At 39.3% G+C, this 15,715-nt stretch overlaps 1 protein-coding gene across 3 annotated transcripts in view; it reads right to left on the bottom strand.

Annotated features, from left to right (window-relative positions):
* The window catches only part of banp (BTG3 associated nuclear protein), a 70,796-nt gene that overhangs the window by 17,225 nt on the left and 37,856 nt on the right, over nucleotides 1–15,715 (bottom strand). For 2 of the 3 annotated variants that reach the window (XM_079809303.1, XM_079809304.1), the window contains exons 10-11: nucleotides 13,888–13,959; nucleotides 12,041–12,085 (exon numbers count right to left, since the gene is read on the bottom strand). In XM_079809303.1, coding sequence (XP_079665429.1) covers nucleotides 12,041–12,085; nucleotides 13,888–13,959 — 117 coding nt within the window. Of the gene's footprint in view, nucleotides 1–12,034; nucleotides 12,086–13,887; nucleotides 13,960–15,715 lie in introns of all 3 variants that reach the window. The other variant, XM_079809302.1, reaches the window with a different exon arrangement.

Raw genomic sequence — 15,715 nt, 5'->3', positions numbered from 1 at the left:
AATCTTAAAACTGCAAGTGAGGATTGTTTGTATGCTCAGCTGTGTGACTTAACACAATGAAAGTTTTATGATGCTATGAGAATGTCTGCAATCGTGTAGCTATGAAAGCTCGTTCTCATCGGTTGATTTCCGGCCTCACAACTGTTCTCAAGATCACTCCCCACTCCACCGAAGATCGAGAGAGCATGAGAACGTGGTTTCAACACAATCAAATAAAGTAAAGCTAATTCAAAACACGCATCACATTGGAGACGCACATTTTGGCTCTTGAAGTCGTCTACAGGTCTTGCTGAGTCACTAATCTTGGCCAGAATAAGGTACAATCCACAGGAAAGAGCAGTCACGATGTCACAATGTGTATTCCGAGTTGAACCGGTATGTTCGCATGAGGTCTGCTGGCGTCGACAGAAATGAAAGGGCTTGTTTGAGACATTAGTTATCTGTGTTCTGTTTGTCATTATCAAACTCTCAGAGGAAACAGAGTAAATAACAAAGCTGGTTCAGGGCTCAGCATTAAGCCTTGTTATGTGCTTGTAAATCGGTCATTCGCTTGTCCGAGTAAAATGTCCTGAAAGAAATGGTTTCTTTTTTGCGTTTAAATGTAATTTATTCTGAAGCAATATTCTCATCAGTGTTCTATCAGCACTTACTTACTTGAATCAGCATCCGATTCATTCAAACGGCTGATTCATTCAAGAATGAAGCAAGTGACTGTCTTTATGAATGAGTCATTGAATCATTGACTCACCCAATTTGTTCAAAAACACTGAATCACTTGGGCAACTAAACACAACTGTGTCTTGCTCGAGACGGCAAGTGTTCTGCCGTGGCTTTGTTTGGAATATTGACGGCTAAATAGAGCAAAAAAAGTCAGTTGTGTTAGTCAGTATTGTATCCACTTAATATTAACTATGTTGTTTATTTAACTGCTGTATAAAATAGATTGTAATCGTGCTGGTATAAATCCACTTGTCGTTAATGTTGAACGCTGCAGTTGTTTGCCTTCTCTCTCATGACTGGATTAAATTTACATTGAAAGGTATTTGAAACTGAAATGGGTTGTGCCCTTTTCTCAAGGGACTTCATGAGCTAACCCATCCTTGTGCCCAGCCTTGTTTCTTTCGAAAACAGCCAAACTTTAAATCTGTTATCTCTATACAGGCGAGCAGCCAAACAAAGGGTTTAAAAATTGGCAGAGCAAGTCAGGTTCCGCTGTCAGCTTGGGTTGATGGGACTAAAAGCAAACAGGAAAAAAAGGACCCAGAATAAATCTTTCTCTTATGTAGTAATGCTTTCAGCAGCAGAGTAGGACAGCAAACACATTGAGGAACTGGAGCAAAGACAACGAGGAACAAAACAACAGCAGCTTAATGCAAAAAACATTTAGTTTGGGACCTCTTCGATACATAACAACCAACTGTGCAAACATGCTGTTCCTCCCAAGCTCCATTTTTCTTTATTGGCTTTCCAGTGTCGTCTTCAGTGCATGCGAATCTCAACTAGCTACAAATGATAAAGACATTCAAAACCAGGAATTCCCCTGAAAAGAGTATGCAGTTGGTTAAGCTCTAACTTTAAGCTTGATGTAAACTTGATGCTTCTTTACGACTGGATATGCAGGTTGCAAACAATTTTGGAAGAAGAAATTGGAATTTTTTTGCACAGTTAAATGAACTGTGTTGTGAAAGAGGTGAGCTTCCCAGCAACATGTACAGTTCCCTCATACCCTCAAGAGTTGCCAGTATTATGAGAAAATAAAGTCTCTCTGGAAAGGTAAACACTTCCGCCCAATTTCTACATGATTCCAACAACTTGTGCATCTGGAGCGGGGCAGACCTAAGCCAGGACAGATGTGACGGCCTAACTGTTCTGAGAGAGAGAGAGAGAGAGAGAAAGAAAGAGAGAGAGAGAGAGAAAGAAAGAGAGAGAGAGAGAGAGAGAGAGAGAGAGAGAGAGAGAGAGAGAGAGAGAGAGAGAGAGAGAGAGAGAGAGAGAGAGAGAGAGAGAGAGAGAGAGAGAGAGAGACAGAAAGAAAGAGGGCCAACAGGACGTTGGACAAACTGAACTCCTAAAACCATCTGAGAGTCCTACATCACTTCTGCTGCATCTGGTGCAAAAACCTCCCACAAACAGACAGATGAACTTTGGGGGAAAAAACGGTTGTACAGTAAAGATAGGTCTAAATTTGTTTCACCCCAATAATGAACACTATCTAATGAGGACATCTGCAGACATCTGAGCTCAAAGACTAATCCCTGTTTCATGAGTACATATTTGCTACATTATGAAAAAGTCTCCAGACAAACAACATAGTCTTATAAGATACAGCATTAGGCTTGTATGGGTGGTGCCAACACTAAAGCCTTCTTAAACCCCTAATTGTCTTTTTGTTTCATCCTTTAAAACTTTAAAAGTCACATTTGGAGGGCTGCCATCATCAACTGTACTGTATCCACACAAATTTAACATAGCCTTGAGCCCGGGAGCAGATATCATTTCTTATGGATATGCAGTTCCAAATAATTAAACATTGCATTACATCACTAATGCTGAAGCAGTGCAGGGTTTAGCTCAAGTCATCTTCAAATGTTCATAATGCTATTCCATATGCTTCATTTGGAAATCACATGGCCACTGGTTGAGGCAATTCTAGACCTCCACACGTGTTATGATCTTAGTAATGCTGAAGCAATGCAGGGTTTAGCTTAGCCATGACCAAATTATTTTGGGAGGAGAAATTTGTTTCCTTTCTCAAAAAGAAAGATGGTCAGAAGGTGGCAGAACAGAAGCTCAGAAGGAAGATTAGGACGTTTGAAAAGGAAAATAAGAATGTTTGGAAGGAAGCTCAAAAAGGAAACTAAGGAGGCAAAAAAGAAGCTCAGAGGGAAGGAAGCTTCATGGGAAAGAAGGGAGATCAGTAGGAAGGTGTAGAAGCTTAGAAGGTAGGAAGGAAGTTTGAAAGGAATGAAAGAAGCTCATAAGGCAGAAAAAGGAACAAAATGAATGAAACTTGGGCAGGAACGAAGCTTGAAGGGGAAGAATAAGGTTCAGAATAAAGATTAGTACTTTTGTGAACATAAGAATGTTTGGGAGGAAGCTAAAACGGAAAGATGCTCTGAAGGAAACTCAAGAAAAGAAGCTTGGAGGGAAGGAAACTCAGTAGGAAGGTAAGGAAGTTTGAAAGAAAGCTTTAAAGGAAGGATGCTCGGAAGAAATCTCAGGGAGCATAAAAGTAACTTGGAGGGCAGAAAGGAAAATCAGTAGAAATGTAGGGAAGCTTGGAAGGAAGGAAGGTAGGGAGGAAAGAAAGCTTAAAATTGAGGTAATGAAATTTGAAAGGAAGAAGTGAAGCTCAGAAGAAACAACGGATGCTCGGATGGAAGCTCGGGAAAAAGGCTCAAACAGAGGCATGGAGGAAAGCTAGGAAAGAAGGTATTGTTTTAGAGTTTCTCTCCTGTTACTAATAGTTCAAATTGGCGGTTCGAAATGAGCCTCATCTTAACACACTGTACAAGTATGACTTCCATGGCAGGATTGGTTGACAACCAACTTAAACTGCAATTTTAGCTAGCTTAAAATCCTAATGCTCACTAAATCACTAACAACAACCTTCAATATGACCCCTGTGGCAGATTGTGATACTACTCCTGTTGCCAAAGCAATCTTTTACAGCGGTTCCAAAGAAAGAGATTAAACAGACCCTGTACAATTCATACAACAGGCACACATCTATAAGACTCCTGATTCAAAGAGCAGACAGAATGACATAAATAACTATTTTACAGCAAATTTAACAACACGCAGATAAGCCAAGCTGCAATGCTTGTTCTTGGGAACAAAGAAATAAAGCTTGCTTTAATGTTAGCGTCAAAGTGGCAAGTCTCTTTTTGTGTCATCTTCATTATGTTTCTAATTATACTGCTAAATTGACAGGCTATGGCGAATCACTCCATGTGTTGTAAACTTGTTAAAAAAATATCAGCATGACCTTGGAAAAACCTCTGCGAGGAGACGCACAGTCCAGCCCCGCCTCCAAACCTTGTGTTTTTCCTCAACGTTTTCAATGTTTCCAATGGAAAGCATCTCAGAGCAACATAAATTATGAAGACTTGATGATTTTATTCCCTCGTTCATCAGACATTTTCTTTGCATCCAACTGGCGGCAAAACAGAAGGTGAGATGCTCACGAAGACGACTCCTTGTGTGGACAGTCAAGCAGTGTGACTGGTGTACTTACAGTGTCCATCAACAACAAATCTTGCAGCAGCTACACGAGACCTTCTCTTGAGAAACCAAGGGATTTTCTTGTGAATATTTGCAATCCCTGCCATGACCACATTAGCTTCCAGAACTCCACTATCACGACCCAAGACAGGCAAGCGCATCAACAATGCTTTTGGAATTCAATCCTCTCCATTAGGACACAATGATCCCTGGGCTTGCAAAAAGCCTTGGACCATTATATTTAACATATTTTGTTTTATATCTTGGGGGAAGGCATTGTTCCAATGGAGGTAAAAAGGGTCAATTCATTTAGAAGTTTGAAAAGGTTGAGGCAACTGGACTGCGAGTTAAATCCTGGAGAATTTAGATCCTACAGCAGGTACTTAATGGATGCGAGCTCTGCACACATCTGGTTTCAATACTGAGATAGAGGAAACTTGAAAATGGGCATAATTGCATACATACCAATATAAATATACACACATTTACAGAGGGAAAAAGTTACATCAATTGAACACACAGATGCTGGTTGTGAATGATATTTAAACTCTTGAGCTCATTTTTGTCTTTCAAATCCAAATTCAATAAAACAACAAATCCAAAAAATCAGATTAGAAACAGATCACAGTAGTTTTTGAATTTGCAGTCTTTACTAGGTGTGTTTCTGGTACAGTCTGAATTCGCAGTGCACACAGTTGTGCTATAAAGTCTATAGGTAAATGAAGCAGGTTTCTTTCAAAATGTTGCTTGAGCGGCCCAACATGTCAACTTCAGACTAAGATTGGGGGCTGACTTTCATTTGGTGCTGCTAATGGTGCATTTATATCAGCTTGCAGGGATTCAAAATTGCTGTAAGGAACCAATATACACATTTCCAAATCTGATTCAGAGTCATAATCTTTTGAGTCAATTTGGAGTTAGGGTTAGGATTCAGATTCATGTGGGTATATTTTTGTTAAAATGTTTATAACATTTGCAAAAGGGAAAAACAAGGCCTAAACTATGCAGTTTAATTGCTATTTATGTGCATTTTATGCTTAGAAATGTTAAATTATAATGAAAAAAGCTTGAAAGCCCAAACAAAGACTTTCTTTTCAATCATTTAGCCCATACTAAGAGGTCATAAAATTGCGAAGTGCTCAGTGCATTCCAAAAAATGTGCACAGAGCACAAACTAAACATTTCTTGCTGCTAAAATGATCTATGCATTTAATTTGGAATGGGTTAAATGCAGAGGGCAAATTCTGAAAGTGGGTTGCCAAACTTACCAGACTATAGACTTGCAAGCTACTGAGATGCAACCACACTGCAACAGTGCTGTGCATATATCTATTGTGCTTGCAGAAAGCTCCTGAATTATTCAGCACCGAAGGGGCTTCACAATCTGAACATCAAGTAATGCACCAACAGGAGCTAAATCTCTCCCTTCCTGTTTCTAAACTGATCAGGGTAGTGTCTCGCAGCACCCTACAGAACCCCAACTGTGTGCACAGCTGTGCACCATCCCCTAAATAAAGAACTGTTGTTCATAGAAAACACAAGGATTGAGATTTTTCAGTAATAAACATCTGCAACGTCTTGTCTGAAGAATTTGTTAAGGGTACAATGTGGAACTAACCAATTGTACCAACTACAAACAAAATCTCTTCAGGCTTCAGTCTTCTCGCCCTCTTTTCGCTCTCTTCCCTTATCTTTCGATCTGTATCTCTATTAGTTGTGGGGATCAGATCAAAGGGCAGGAGAGAGGGCATCAGATAAGAGCCCCCCAAGAGGTCGCTGACTGATTTAACACAGTGTTAACACTCCTTCACTTTCTCTCATGAAAGACTTTCATGTGCCGACTGTGTGTGTATGTTTTTGATGGTGGAAGGGGGCTAAATGATAAGGCATGCCATTATAGACAGACAGCCTGTAAATCATGGGCTCTTCCCCTTTACGGCAAAGAGAACATGGCAGGCAGATGGGGATATAAAAACTTGAATACAATTCACATACCCTTCTTAACCAGGCGAATCCCTTAGTAAAGGACTTTTTTTTAAGAGAAGGTCTGTTTTTCAAGCTCAAAATAGAAAGAAAAACACCATCAAAGCACCTTAAAAGAATCTAAATGACATGTGGACTGTTGCAAGTTTCTGGTGTGACAAACAGCTGAAGCTCTCTGAAGCTCTAAAATCAAATGTGGTGCCATTAGAAGTGTTGCATCAGGTTTGATGTCAATGATGTCCAAACTTCAACAATTCTCCTTTTGTCTTCTACAGAAGAAAGTCATACGGATTTGGAAAGACATCAGATCAGACTGAATAAAAAAATGACCAAATTTTCCTTTTTGGGTGAACAATTCCAAGACATTCTGATAATGCCAACAAAAATATGAATGACCTTGCCAAAAAGTGATCCATGTGCACAACAGACACTGTCCAGTGTGCTTAACTGTACTTTTTTTTTAGTCCTGTTTCAAATCCTTCTTCTGAACTGTGACCCAAATCCAGATTAGAGTCATGGTCCATGAAAACATCTCAATTAGGCTGCATATTCTAACTGTACAAGTCATAATTTAAAAAAAAAAAAAAAGAGCAAACAATTTACTGGGCCATCTGACCAATCAGAGCAGAGTAGACCAATAACAGCAGACTGGGCCATCTGACCAATCAGAGCAGAGTAGACCAATAACAGCAGACTGGGCCATCTGTCCAATCAGAGCAGAGTAGACCAATCACAACAGACTGGGCCATCTGACCAATCAGAGCAGAGTAGACCAATCACAACAGACTGGGCCATCTGACCAATCAGAGCAGAGTAGACCAATCACAACAGACTGGGCCATCTGACCAATCAGAGCAGAGTAGACCAATAACAGCAGACTGGGCCATCTGCCCAATCAGAGCAGAGTAGACCAATCACAACAGACTGGGCCATCTGACCAATCAGAGCAGAGTAGACCAATAACAGCAGACTGGGCCATCTGACCAATCAGAGCAGAGTAGACCAATAACAGCAGACTGGGCCATCTGACCAATCAGAGCAGAGTAGACCAATAACAGCAGACTGGGCCATCTGCCCAATCAGAGCAGAGTAGACCAATCACAACAGACTGGGCCATCTGACCAATCAGAGCAGAGTAGACCAATAACAGCAGACTGGGCCATCTGACCAATCAGAGCAGAGTAGACCAATAACAGCAGACTGGGCTGTCTGACCAATCAGAGCAGAGTAGACCAATAACAGCAGACTGGGCCATCTGCCCAATCAGAGCAGAGTAGACCAATAACAGCAGACTGGGCCATCTGACCAATCAGAGCAGAGTAGACCAATAACAGCAGACTGGGCCATCTGCCCAATCAGAGCAGAGTAGACCAATCACAACAGACTGGGCCATCTGACCAATCAGAGCAGAGTTGACCAACCAATCACAACAGACTGGGCTATTTGACCAATCAAGGCAGAACAGGCCAACCAATCACAACAGACTGGGTCATCTGACCAATCAGAGCACAGTAGGCCAACCAATCACAAAAGACTGGGCTATATGACCAATCAAGGCATAATAGGCCAACCAATCACAACAGACTGGGTCATCTGACCAATCAGAGCACAGTAGGCCAACCAATCACAACAGACTGGGCTATATGACCAATCAAGGCAGAATAGGCCAACCAAACACAACAGACTGGGTCATCTGTCCAATCAGAGCAGAATAGGCCAATCACAACAGACTGGGCCATCTGACCAATCAAAGCAGAGTAGGCCAACCAATCACAACAGACTGGGTCATCTGACCAATCAGAGCACAGTAGGCCAACCAATCACAAAAGACTGGGCCATTTGAATTATGAATTATGTAATTATGTATTATTAAGTGTTTTTGACCTTGGATGAAGGTAAACCTATTGTAGGAGACATCCAAAACAAAATTAGGAGCCTTTAAAATAGCACTTTAAGTTGCTCTTTACACTAAGAAAAAATGTCTCTCTTAAGAACTGTTCACAAGAACCAAAAATGGCTCTTCAATGGCATCTCTGTGAAAACCGCCTTTGGAACGCTTCATTTTTAAGAGTGTATCATAAGGCTCGAGAAGACTTGAAATACAGCGCATGAGTCATATGGATCACTTTAACGATGGTGCTCTTTTTTCAAATCTGAAATATTTACATGGAAAAGAGCGACCAAGACATTCTTCACAATTTCTCCACTTGTGTTTTATGAAAAAAGTCACGTTTGGAATAAGGGTAAATGACAGAATTTCCCTTATTCTTTGAACACTTATAAAAAGTGTAATTGAAGCTTTTCTATCCCAGCTGAAAGCTTTGAGGTGACTGCAGTACTGCTGGCCTGAAGATCTGCTGACCTCAGGCTGAGTGCAGGACAGGCCTCCAGCTGTTTACAGGATGCAGATGAGTCAAAGACAGAAGAACTAGAGCACGTGAAGATGAAAAGAGAGGAGATGGAGAAACAGGAGGAAGGACCAGAGTGAAGAAATCCTTGGAGAGGACAAAAAGACCCTTGCAGAGGGAGATGTGGAAGAGGTCCAGGGAGATCATCTGAACGCTGCCTCAGGGTTAATGACATTTTCGTACACTCTCTTTTCACTTCCTATTATAATTTCATGCGAAAGCACAGATAGACATTGGCCATATTAGCCAGTTGGAGTTTTCAGGACATATTTTGTCTACGTGCAAACTTTGGCATTGTGAACTAAACGCCCCTATATATCTACGATCATCTGGGGTCCTTTAACTCTATGGGCGATACGCCAGGAATATTTGAAAGAAAAAGCAATGCAAACATTTTCTCATTGCTACTGTACAGATGAAAACTATCATCGTAATGGAGTATGTTATGGGTGCATGAGCGTGTGAAAAAAGCTGGAACTGGGAAAAAGAAAAACAGCTAGAAAAACAGCAACTATATCACCATTTCATTTTCTAGAAAAAAAGTGAGCAGTTTTTTAAGTGTATGTTCCATCACAAAGCTAAATGTTGTTATATGGTTGCCAAGATCAGGGTTATTAAAGTCTACTAAAAGTAAAACCACAAAAACATTTTTGTTACTTGAAATAAAATAAATGTCCACTGACATTTTTTTCAGCAAATATTTGAACACATTTTTATTTAGTACTTTTACTAAAATAACTAAATACAAATAAATAAAACATTTTGAAATAAAAATGAATAAAAACTATACAGACATTTAAAAAAACTAACAATGACAAAAATGCAATAGAATTACTAAATCGAACAGGGCTGGACGATATGACCTAAAATCCAAATCTCGATTAATTGAACATTTTACCTCGATTACGATTAATGAACGTTTATTTTGCTCTTCTTTTTTTTGCCCTTATAGTTCACTGACAAGGTTTGTTCTGTAAATGTGACCCTGGACTACAAAACCAGTCATAAGAGTACATTTTTTGACATTGAGATTTAAACATTTATAATCCGCTTTGAGAGACGTAAATGAAGATTTGGGAAAATAAATGAGAGATTCCATGTCCAGTAAAATAAAATGGAGTAAGCCTATTGTTAAATTCGTGGAAAATCGGGTGACCAGATAGCAAAATGCAGGCAAAGCTTAAATGTGGCTCACCTCACAAACAAAGCCTACCTCTCTCGTTCGGCTTGTTGTGTTTCCATGGCTGCAATGTAACATTTTATTTTGTAAATAAAGCTTTATGCTTCACTTGTGTCATAATATTCACGTAAAACAGCGTTCACTTATCAATGACGTTTTGGCCGACCACCACCGGAGCTATGTGGTTGTCACATTTACCGGCACAGCCCTAGTCGTACCATCTCTCTATTAATTGTGAAGCTGTGGGTTGTAGTTACTTCAAAAGTAGATAAATCTATGCTGTAACGGAGTTTCTAAGCTATTTTATTGATGAATCACAGGACAGCACTGAGTTTCTGCGCTCCTGAATGTGTCTAAAATCGCTTGAATGTTCAAAAAACCATACAATTAACAAACTTTCGTGAGGACACGAGCGAAAGTGATCTGGAGATGTTGTCCATATTGTTGTTCTTGAATGGTGTAAAATCACTTGAATGTTCAAACTGGCAAGCCTTTAAAAGCATTTAATAGACAAACTTCCGTTGGGACTAGGGCTGCAGCTACTGATTATTTTAGTAATCGAGTATTCAACAGATTATTCTATCGATTAATCGGATAAGTACTTTTTCTATATTAAAGGGTTAGTTCACCCAAAAATGAAAATTCTGTCATTAATTACTTACCCTCATGTCGTTCGACACCCGTCAGACCTCCGTTCATCTTCGGAACCCAAATGAAGATATTTTAGTTGAAATCTGATGGCTCTGAAAGGCCTCCATTGGCACAATGGCACTTTACACTCTCAAGACCCTTAAAAGGTACTAAAGACGTCGTTACAAAGTCCATCTCACTACAGTGATTCTAAAATAACTTTATGAATCGGCGAGAATAGTTTTTGTGCGCAAAAAACCCCTAAATAACGACTTACATAGTGATGACGATTTCAAAACACGCCATCATGAAGCTTCGAAGCGTAATGAATCAGTGAGTCGAATCATGATTCGGATCGCGTGTCAAACTGCTGAAATTTGGCGATCCGAACCGCTGATTCGACTCACTGATTCATAACGCTTCGAAGCTTCATGATGCCTTGTTTTGAAATCGTCATCACTATGTAAGTCGTTATTTAGGGTTTTTTTGCGCACAAAAACTATTCTCGCCGATTCATAGTTATTTTAGAACCACTGTAGTGAGATGGACTTTGTAACGACGTCTTTAGTACCTTTTAAGGGTCTTGAGAGTGTAAAGTGCCATTGTGCCAATGCAGGCCTTTCAGAGCCATCAGATTTCAACTAAAATATCTTCATTTGTGTTCTGAAGATGAACGGAGGTCTGACGGGTGTCGAACGAATTTTCATTTTTGGGTGAACTAACCCTTTAAAGAGCAATACTAAATACTAAATGAACAACTAATTTGTTTCCTTTTTTTGTGTGTGAAAAATTTACATTTATTGCTGAGATTTCATATATTAATAGCTGTGAAAACTAAACCCATTTAGTGCATTCAATTGCCATTTTACATTCAAAATACAAATACAAATATATATAAATAAAAATAGATATTTTAAATAAAAATCAATTTCAAATTACTTTAAATAAGGGTTAACACAGTACAACCTAAAACTAAACCTACAAATCAAAATAATAGTACTAAAAACAAGAATAATACCTAAACATTGCTTTTATGTTGTGCAACTTAACTTTCAAATTTCAGCCTAACTACAGCTGAGGCATGACACACGCCTTTACTGTCTTCTTGGAAGGTATTGTGGCTTTTGTAGTGGACAGGAAGGTAACTTGGAACAAAAGTCCAAACGTCACCCGAAAAATGGAAACTATTCAAATATAAACAAATTTTAAATATTAAAACTACAATAGTATCTCAACGTTACTGAAATTACACTGGCTAAGGTATTCAGAGTGGTTGCTAACGTGTATTGGTCGGTTGTGCGCGCCACAGACTCGTGGACGCACCTGTTTCTCAATACAAGGTGGTTTCACATGTTCGTAAGGAAGATAACAAACATGGATCCAAAATTTTGACATTGAGTTTGTTTGTGTGTGTGAAATGATCTGATTTCATCTTTTTAGCCGTGTTTGATCTAGAGTCCCTCTTTGATGTGATGGAACAGAGCTGAGAAACAGGAAGTGCACACTGTCCCAAACATCGTATTCTCAGAACAAACCAAAGAACGAGAGAGAGGACACACAAAGACACTGTCACATGGACACGGTCCAATAAAAGTAAAAGGGTACCTACATTTACCTGGCCATCTTGCCCAACATGCACTTGGTGGATCTGTAGGTTGCCCTGCAAGAGAGGAAAAACACAAATATTCAAGTTTCAGCAATTGAATGAGGTACAAATTTGTGTCCCATGGCTTTTTCTCAAAAGCATTTTTTTAATGGCATGTGGCATATGGGGCACTGTAAAAGATGTGAGAATAACAGAGTAAGTGTAGGCCGGAAGTTAGATATTTTACTTTATAAAATGTGTTAAATATGGATATTTTTCCTACAAAAACCCATCGATTCGCTTCAGAAGGCCTTTATTAACCCCTGGAGCCATGTGGTTTACATTTATAATGGATGGATGCACTTTTTTGGGCTGCCATTCACTGCCATTATAAAGCTTGGATTAGCCAGGATATTTTTAATACAACCCCGATTGTATTCATCCGAAAGAAGGGTCATATTCCCCTAGGATGGCTTGAGGGTGAGTAAATCATGGGGTAATTTTCATTTTTGGGTGAACTATCCCTTTAAAGAAGCATCAAATGTTTGTATCCTCATCCTTAAAATGGCCATGTTGGCCTATCCTTCCCAACTGTACCCAAAAACTCAATAGGCAATGCCATATTGTTGACCAAATCAGTAGAATTTATATTTAATTATAAACTCATTTTAAGTGTCGAAAATTGTAGTATTTAACTGTGTTCAGTGATCCTGTTATCAGATGATTTTCCATTATTACACAAATTCAACTTTAAAAAAAGATTTTGACACATAAAGTAACAGCATTTGAACCCTTTTCCAGTTTTTGCACAGTGTTGTGCAGTCGTCAAGCTCAGCCATTCAATCCTGTTACCCTAGATATTGTCAGAAAATTTTTTATCCAGTTTATCAATAACAACAAACCAACATTTGGCCCCATTTTAGCTAGTACCAACTGTGAGCTAAATGTTTTTACTGTACCTTCCTTTTTATATTATTTGTTCATGTTATTTAATTTAAAAAAAAATTATCTAGAAAATAAGGAACCAAAGTTTAGTAACAGAGTACTAAACTTAGTACTGCAAAGTGAATATTTAGCTCCACCACCTGAGGCTGATGATTAACATTTCTGGAGTTTTTTTTACTAGCCATTTGTTAAAAAAGAAAAATGAGCAAAAAAGAACGAACATTTTGCATCTTATACATGAAAAGTGGCAGCAACACAACAGTTTCTTTTAATTAATGATTTATCAGGGAAGTTTCAATCATGTTCTCCATCTGACTCTAAGACACACACCCACACACCTGACAACTATCTGGATAAAAGGAAACAGTCTTACGATGGCTCATTTCCTTTACAAACTTTCTCAGATAAATGGTTTTGATGAGGCGGGCCAAATATATTACAAAGACGGTCTTTGTGAGTGGAGGTTGGATGAAGTGGCATGCTGTTGCTAAGCTCTGGACTTAAAAACAAACAAAATCTCTGGGAATTTACACAAAACATGAGCACTGAAAGTCAATGGTCATCATCAATTTTTTGTAAACGAGAACAGGAAGCGCTTTAAAAAAAATTATTCTCTTCCCCACCCTCGTCTCTCTTCCTCTCATGATGATGTATGGATTTGATCAAAATAATGTTTACATATTTGCGGATACCTTTACATAATCCTGTTCAAATCTAGGACACCGAGTACCCCAGAGCCTTAGAAATCAGGGCTTAAGGAAATATCTCTGCCAAAGATCATACAAAAACTGGTAGGTCAGAAAAAATTATGGCGCTGAGGTTTGATGGCCCGACCCCTGAGACCTTCATATAGTAAGTACAAATAAAGTACAGAGTGACTTAAATGAAAAGTGTGAAGGAAAAACAAGAAACCTAAAGGAATTAATGCGTACCTCGCTGTCCTGTGTGATCTGCACCTGTTCCCCCTGTGGCACCTGAGCGATGTGGAGGTGTCCCTGCGGTATCTATGAATGAACAGACATTGAAACAAATGTCATTCCAAGACAAAAGTATTGGGACCTTATGGCATCACATTCTAAATACATAGACATTAATATGGAGTTGATCCCCCCCTGTTTGCAGCTATAACAGCTTCTGGGAAGGCTTTCCACAAGATTTTGGAGTGATTCTGCTGGAATCCTTTCATTTGTGAGGTCATGTTGGACGAGAAGGCCTGGCTTGCAATCTCTGTTCCATCTGCTTGCATCCCAAATAGGGCTGTGTATTGATACAGATGTCCCGATTTGATTCCGATTCATAAAATCTCAATTTGATTAGATTCTCGTTTTTCGATTCGATTCAGTGAATCATTTTCACTGGCCCCACCACAAAAAGTAACAAATTAATAATATAGTTTTTGTTGTTTTTGGCTAATTTATCCTTGTATTGTAATAGATGAGGTGAACTACTAATATAAATTTCGAACATTATTTAAGACTAGCCGTGTGTCGCACTTGTCTCCGCAATCATTCCAGCGGCCTCGTTCCACTCCAACCCTGCTACATACTACAGTAACGTTAATAAATCTTTAATACATTAGCTCATCCATGAATATGATTTCTACCTGGTCGGATTCTTTTCCGCCGGCATGCAGAGGTGAAGACAACAACTCCCATGATTCCGCGAAATCAAGGCGTCATCAAGCTATGGCTTTGTTTTGAATAAGCGATCTCTAGTGGTGATTACTATGATTACTATGATACTCCGCAAGATGGGCATTTTGAGATAAATTTGTGTAAATTTGTCCGTTCAAGTGCAAGGAGACGTGAAAGAGAACTTGTGTTATTATTTACATGTTGTCTGAGACACGCAGCTTTCTGTGTGTGCACACACAAAACTTCTCACACAGCATGCGCAAGTTCTCTTTCACGTCTTCTTACTCTTGAATGTTTAAATTGGCAAGGCGTAAAAAACTTTCGTGAGCATGCAGCACTGGTCCGAATGGGGCAGTAACTTCCCTTGAACTGTCCGGAATGTGTTTTCACGCTGAAAGGGGCACCTGCATCCGCCATGTTAAAGGGATAGTTCACCCAAAAATGAAAATTAGCCCATGATTTACTCACCTTCAAGTCATCCTAGGTGTATATGACATTCTTCTTTCAGACAATAAAATCTGAGTTATATTACAAAAGTCCAGGCTAATCCAAGCATTAGAATTGGATTCATAGTTGCTCTGTTTTTGAAGTCCATAAAAAGTGCATCTGTCCGTCAAATAACTGCTCCACGCGGCTCCGGGGTGTTAATAAAGGCCTTCTGAAGCGAATCGATGCGTTTGTGTAAGAAAAATATACATTTTTAAAACGTTATCAAGTAAACTTTCGACCGACCGCCTTCTCTGTTCAATTTATGGAAAAATTGTTGAAAGTTCCTCTGCCGATCGAAAGACTAACGCGACAAACGCTCGTCATGTACGCATCTTGAGTTTCACTTTCAACATTCAACACTTTTCCATGGAATGCGGTCGGTCGAAAGTTTACTTGATAAAGTTATAAATATGAATATTTTTCTTACACAAACGCACCTATTCGCTTCAGAAGGCCTTTATTAACACCCCGGAGCCGCGTGGAGCACGTTACTTGACGGACAGATGCACTTTTTATGGACTTCAAAAACAGAGCAACTATGAATCCAATTCTAATGCTTGAATTAGCCTGGACTTTTGTAATATAACTCCGATTTTATTCGTCTGAAAGAAGAATGTCATATACACCTAGGATGACT

Source organism: Gobio gobio (assembly GCF_949357685.1).
Source record: "Gobio gobio genome assembly, chromosome: 25".
NCBI classification, from domain to species: domain Eukaryota; kingdom Metazoa; phylum Chordata; class Actinopteri; order Cypriniformes; family Gobionidae; genus Gobio; species Gobio gobio.
Note: the sequence above shows the minus strand (reverse complement) of the source record. Positions and strands in the feature narration are given on the sequence as shown.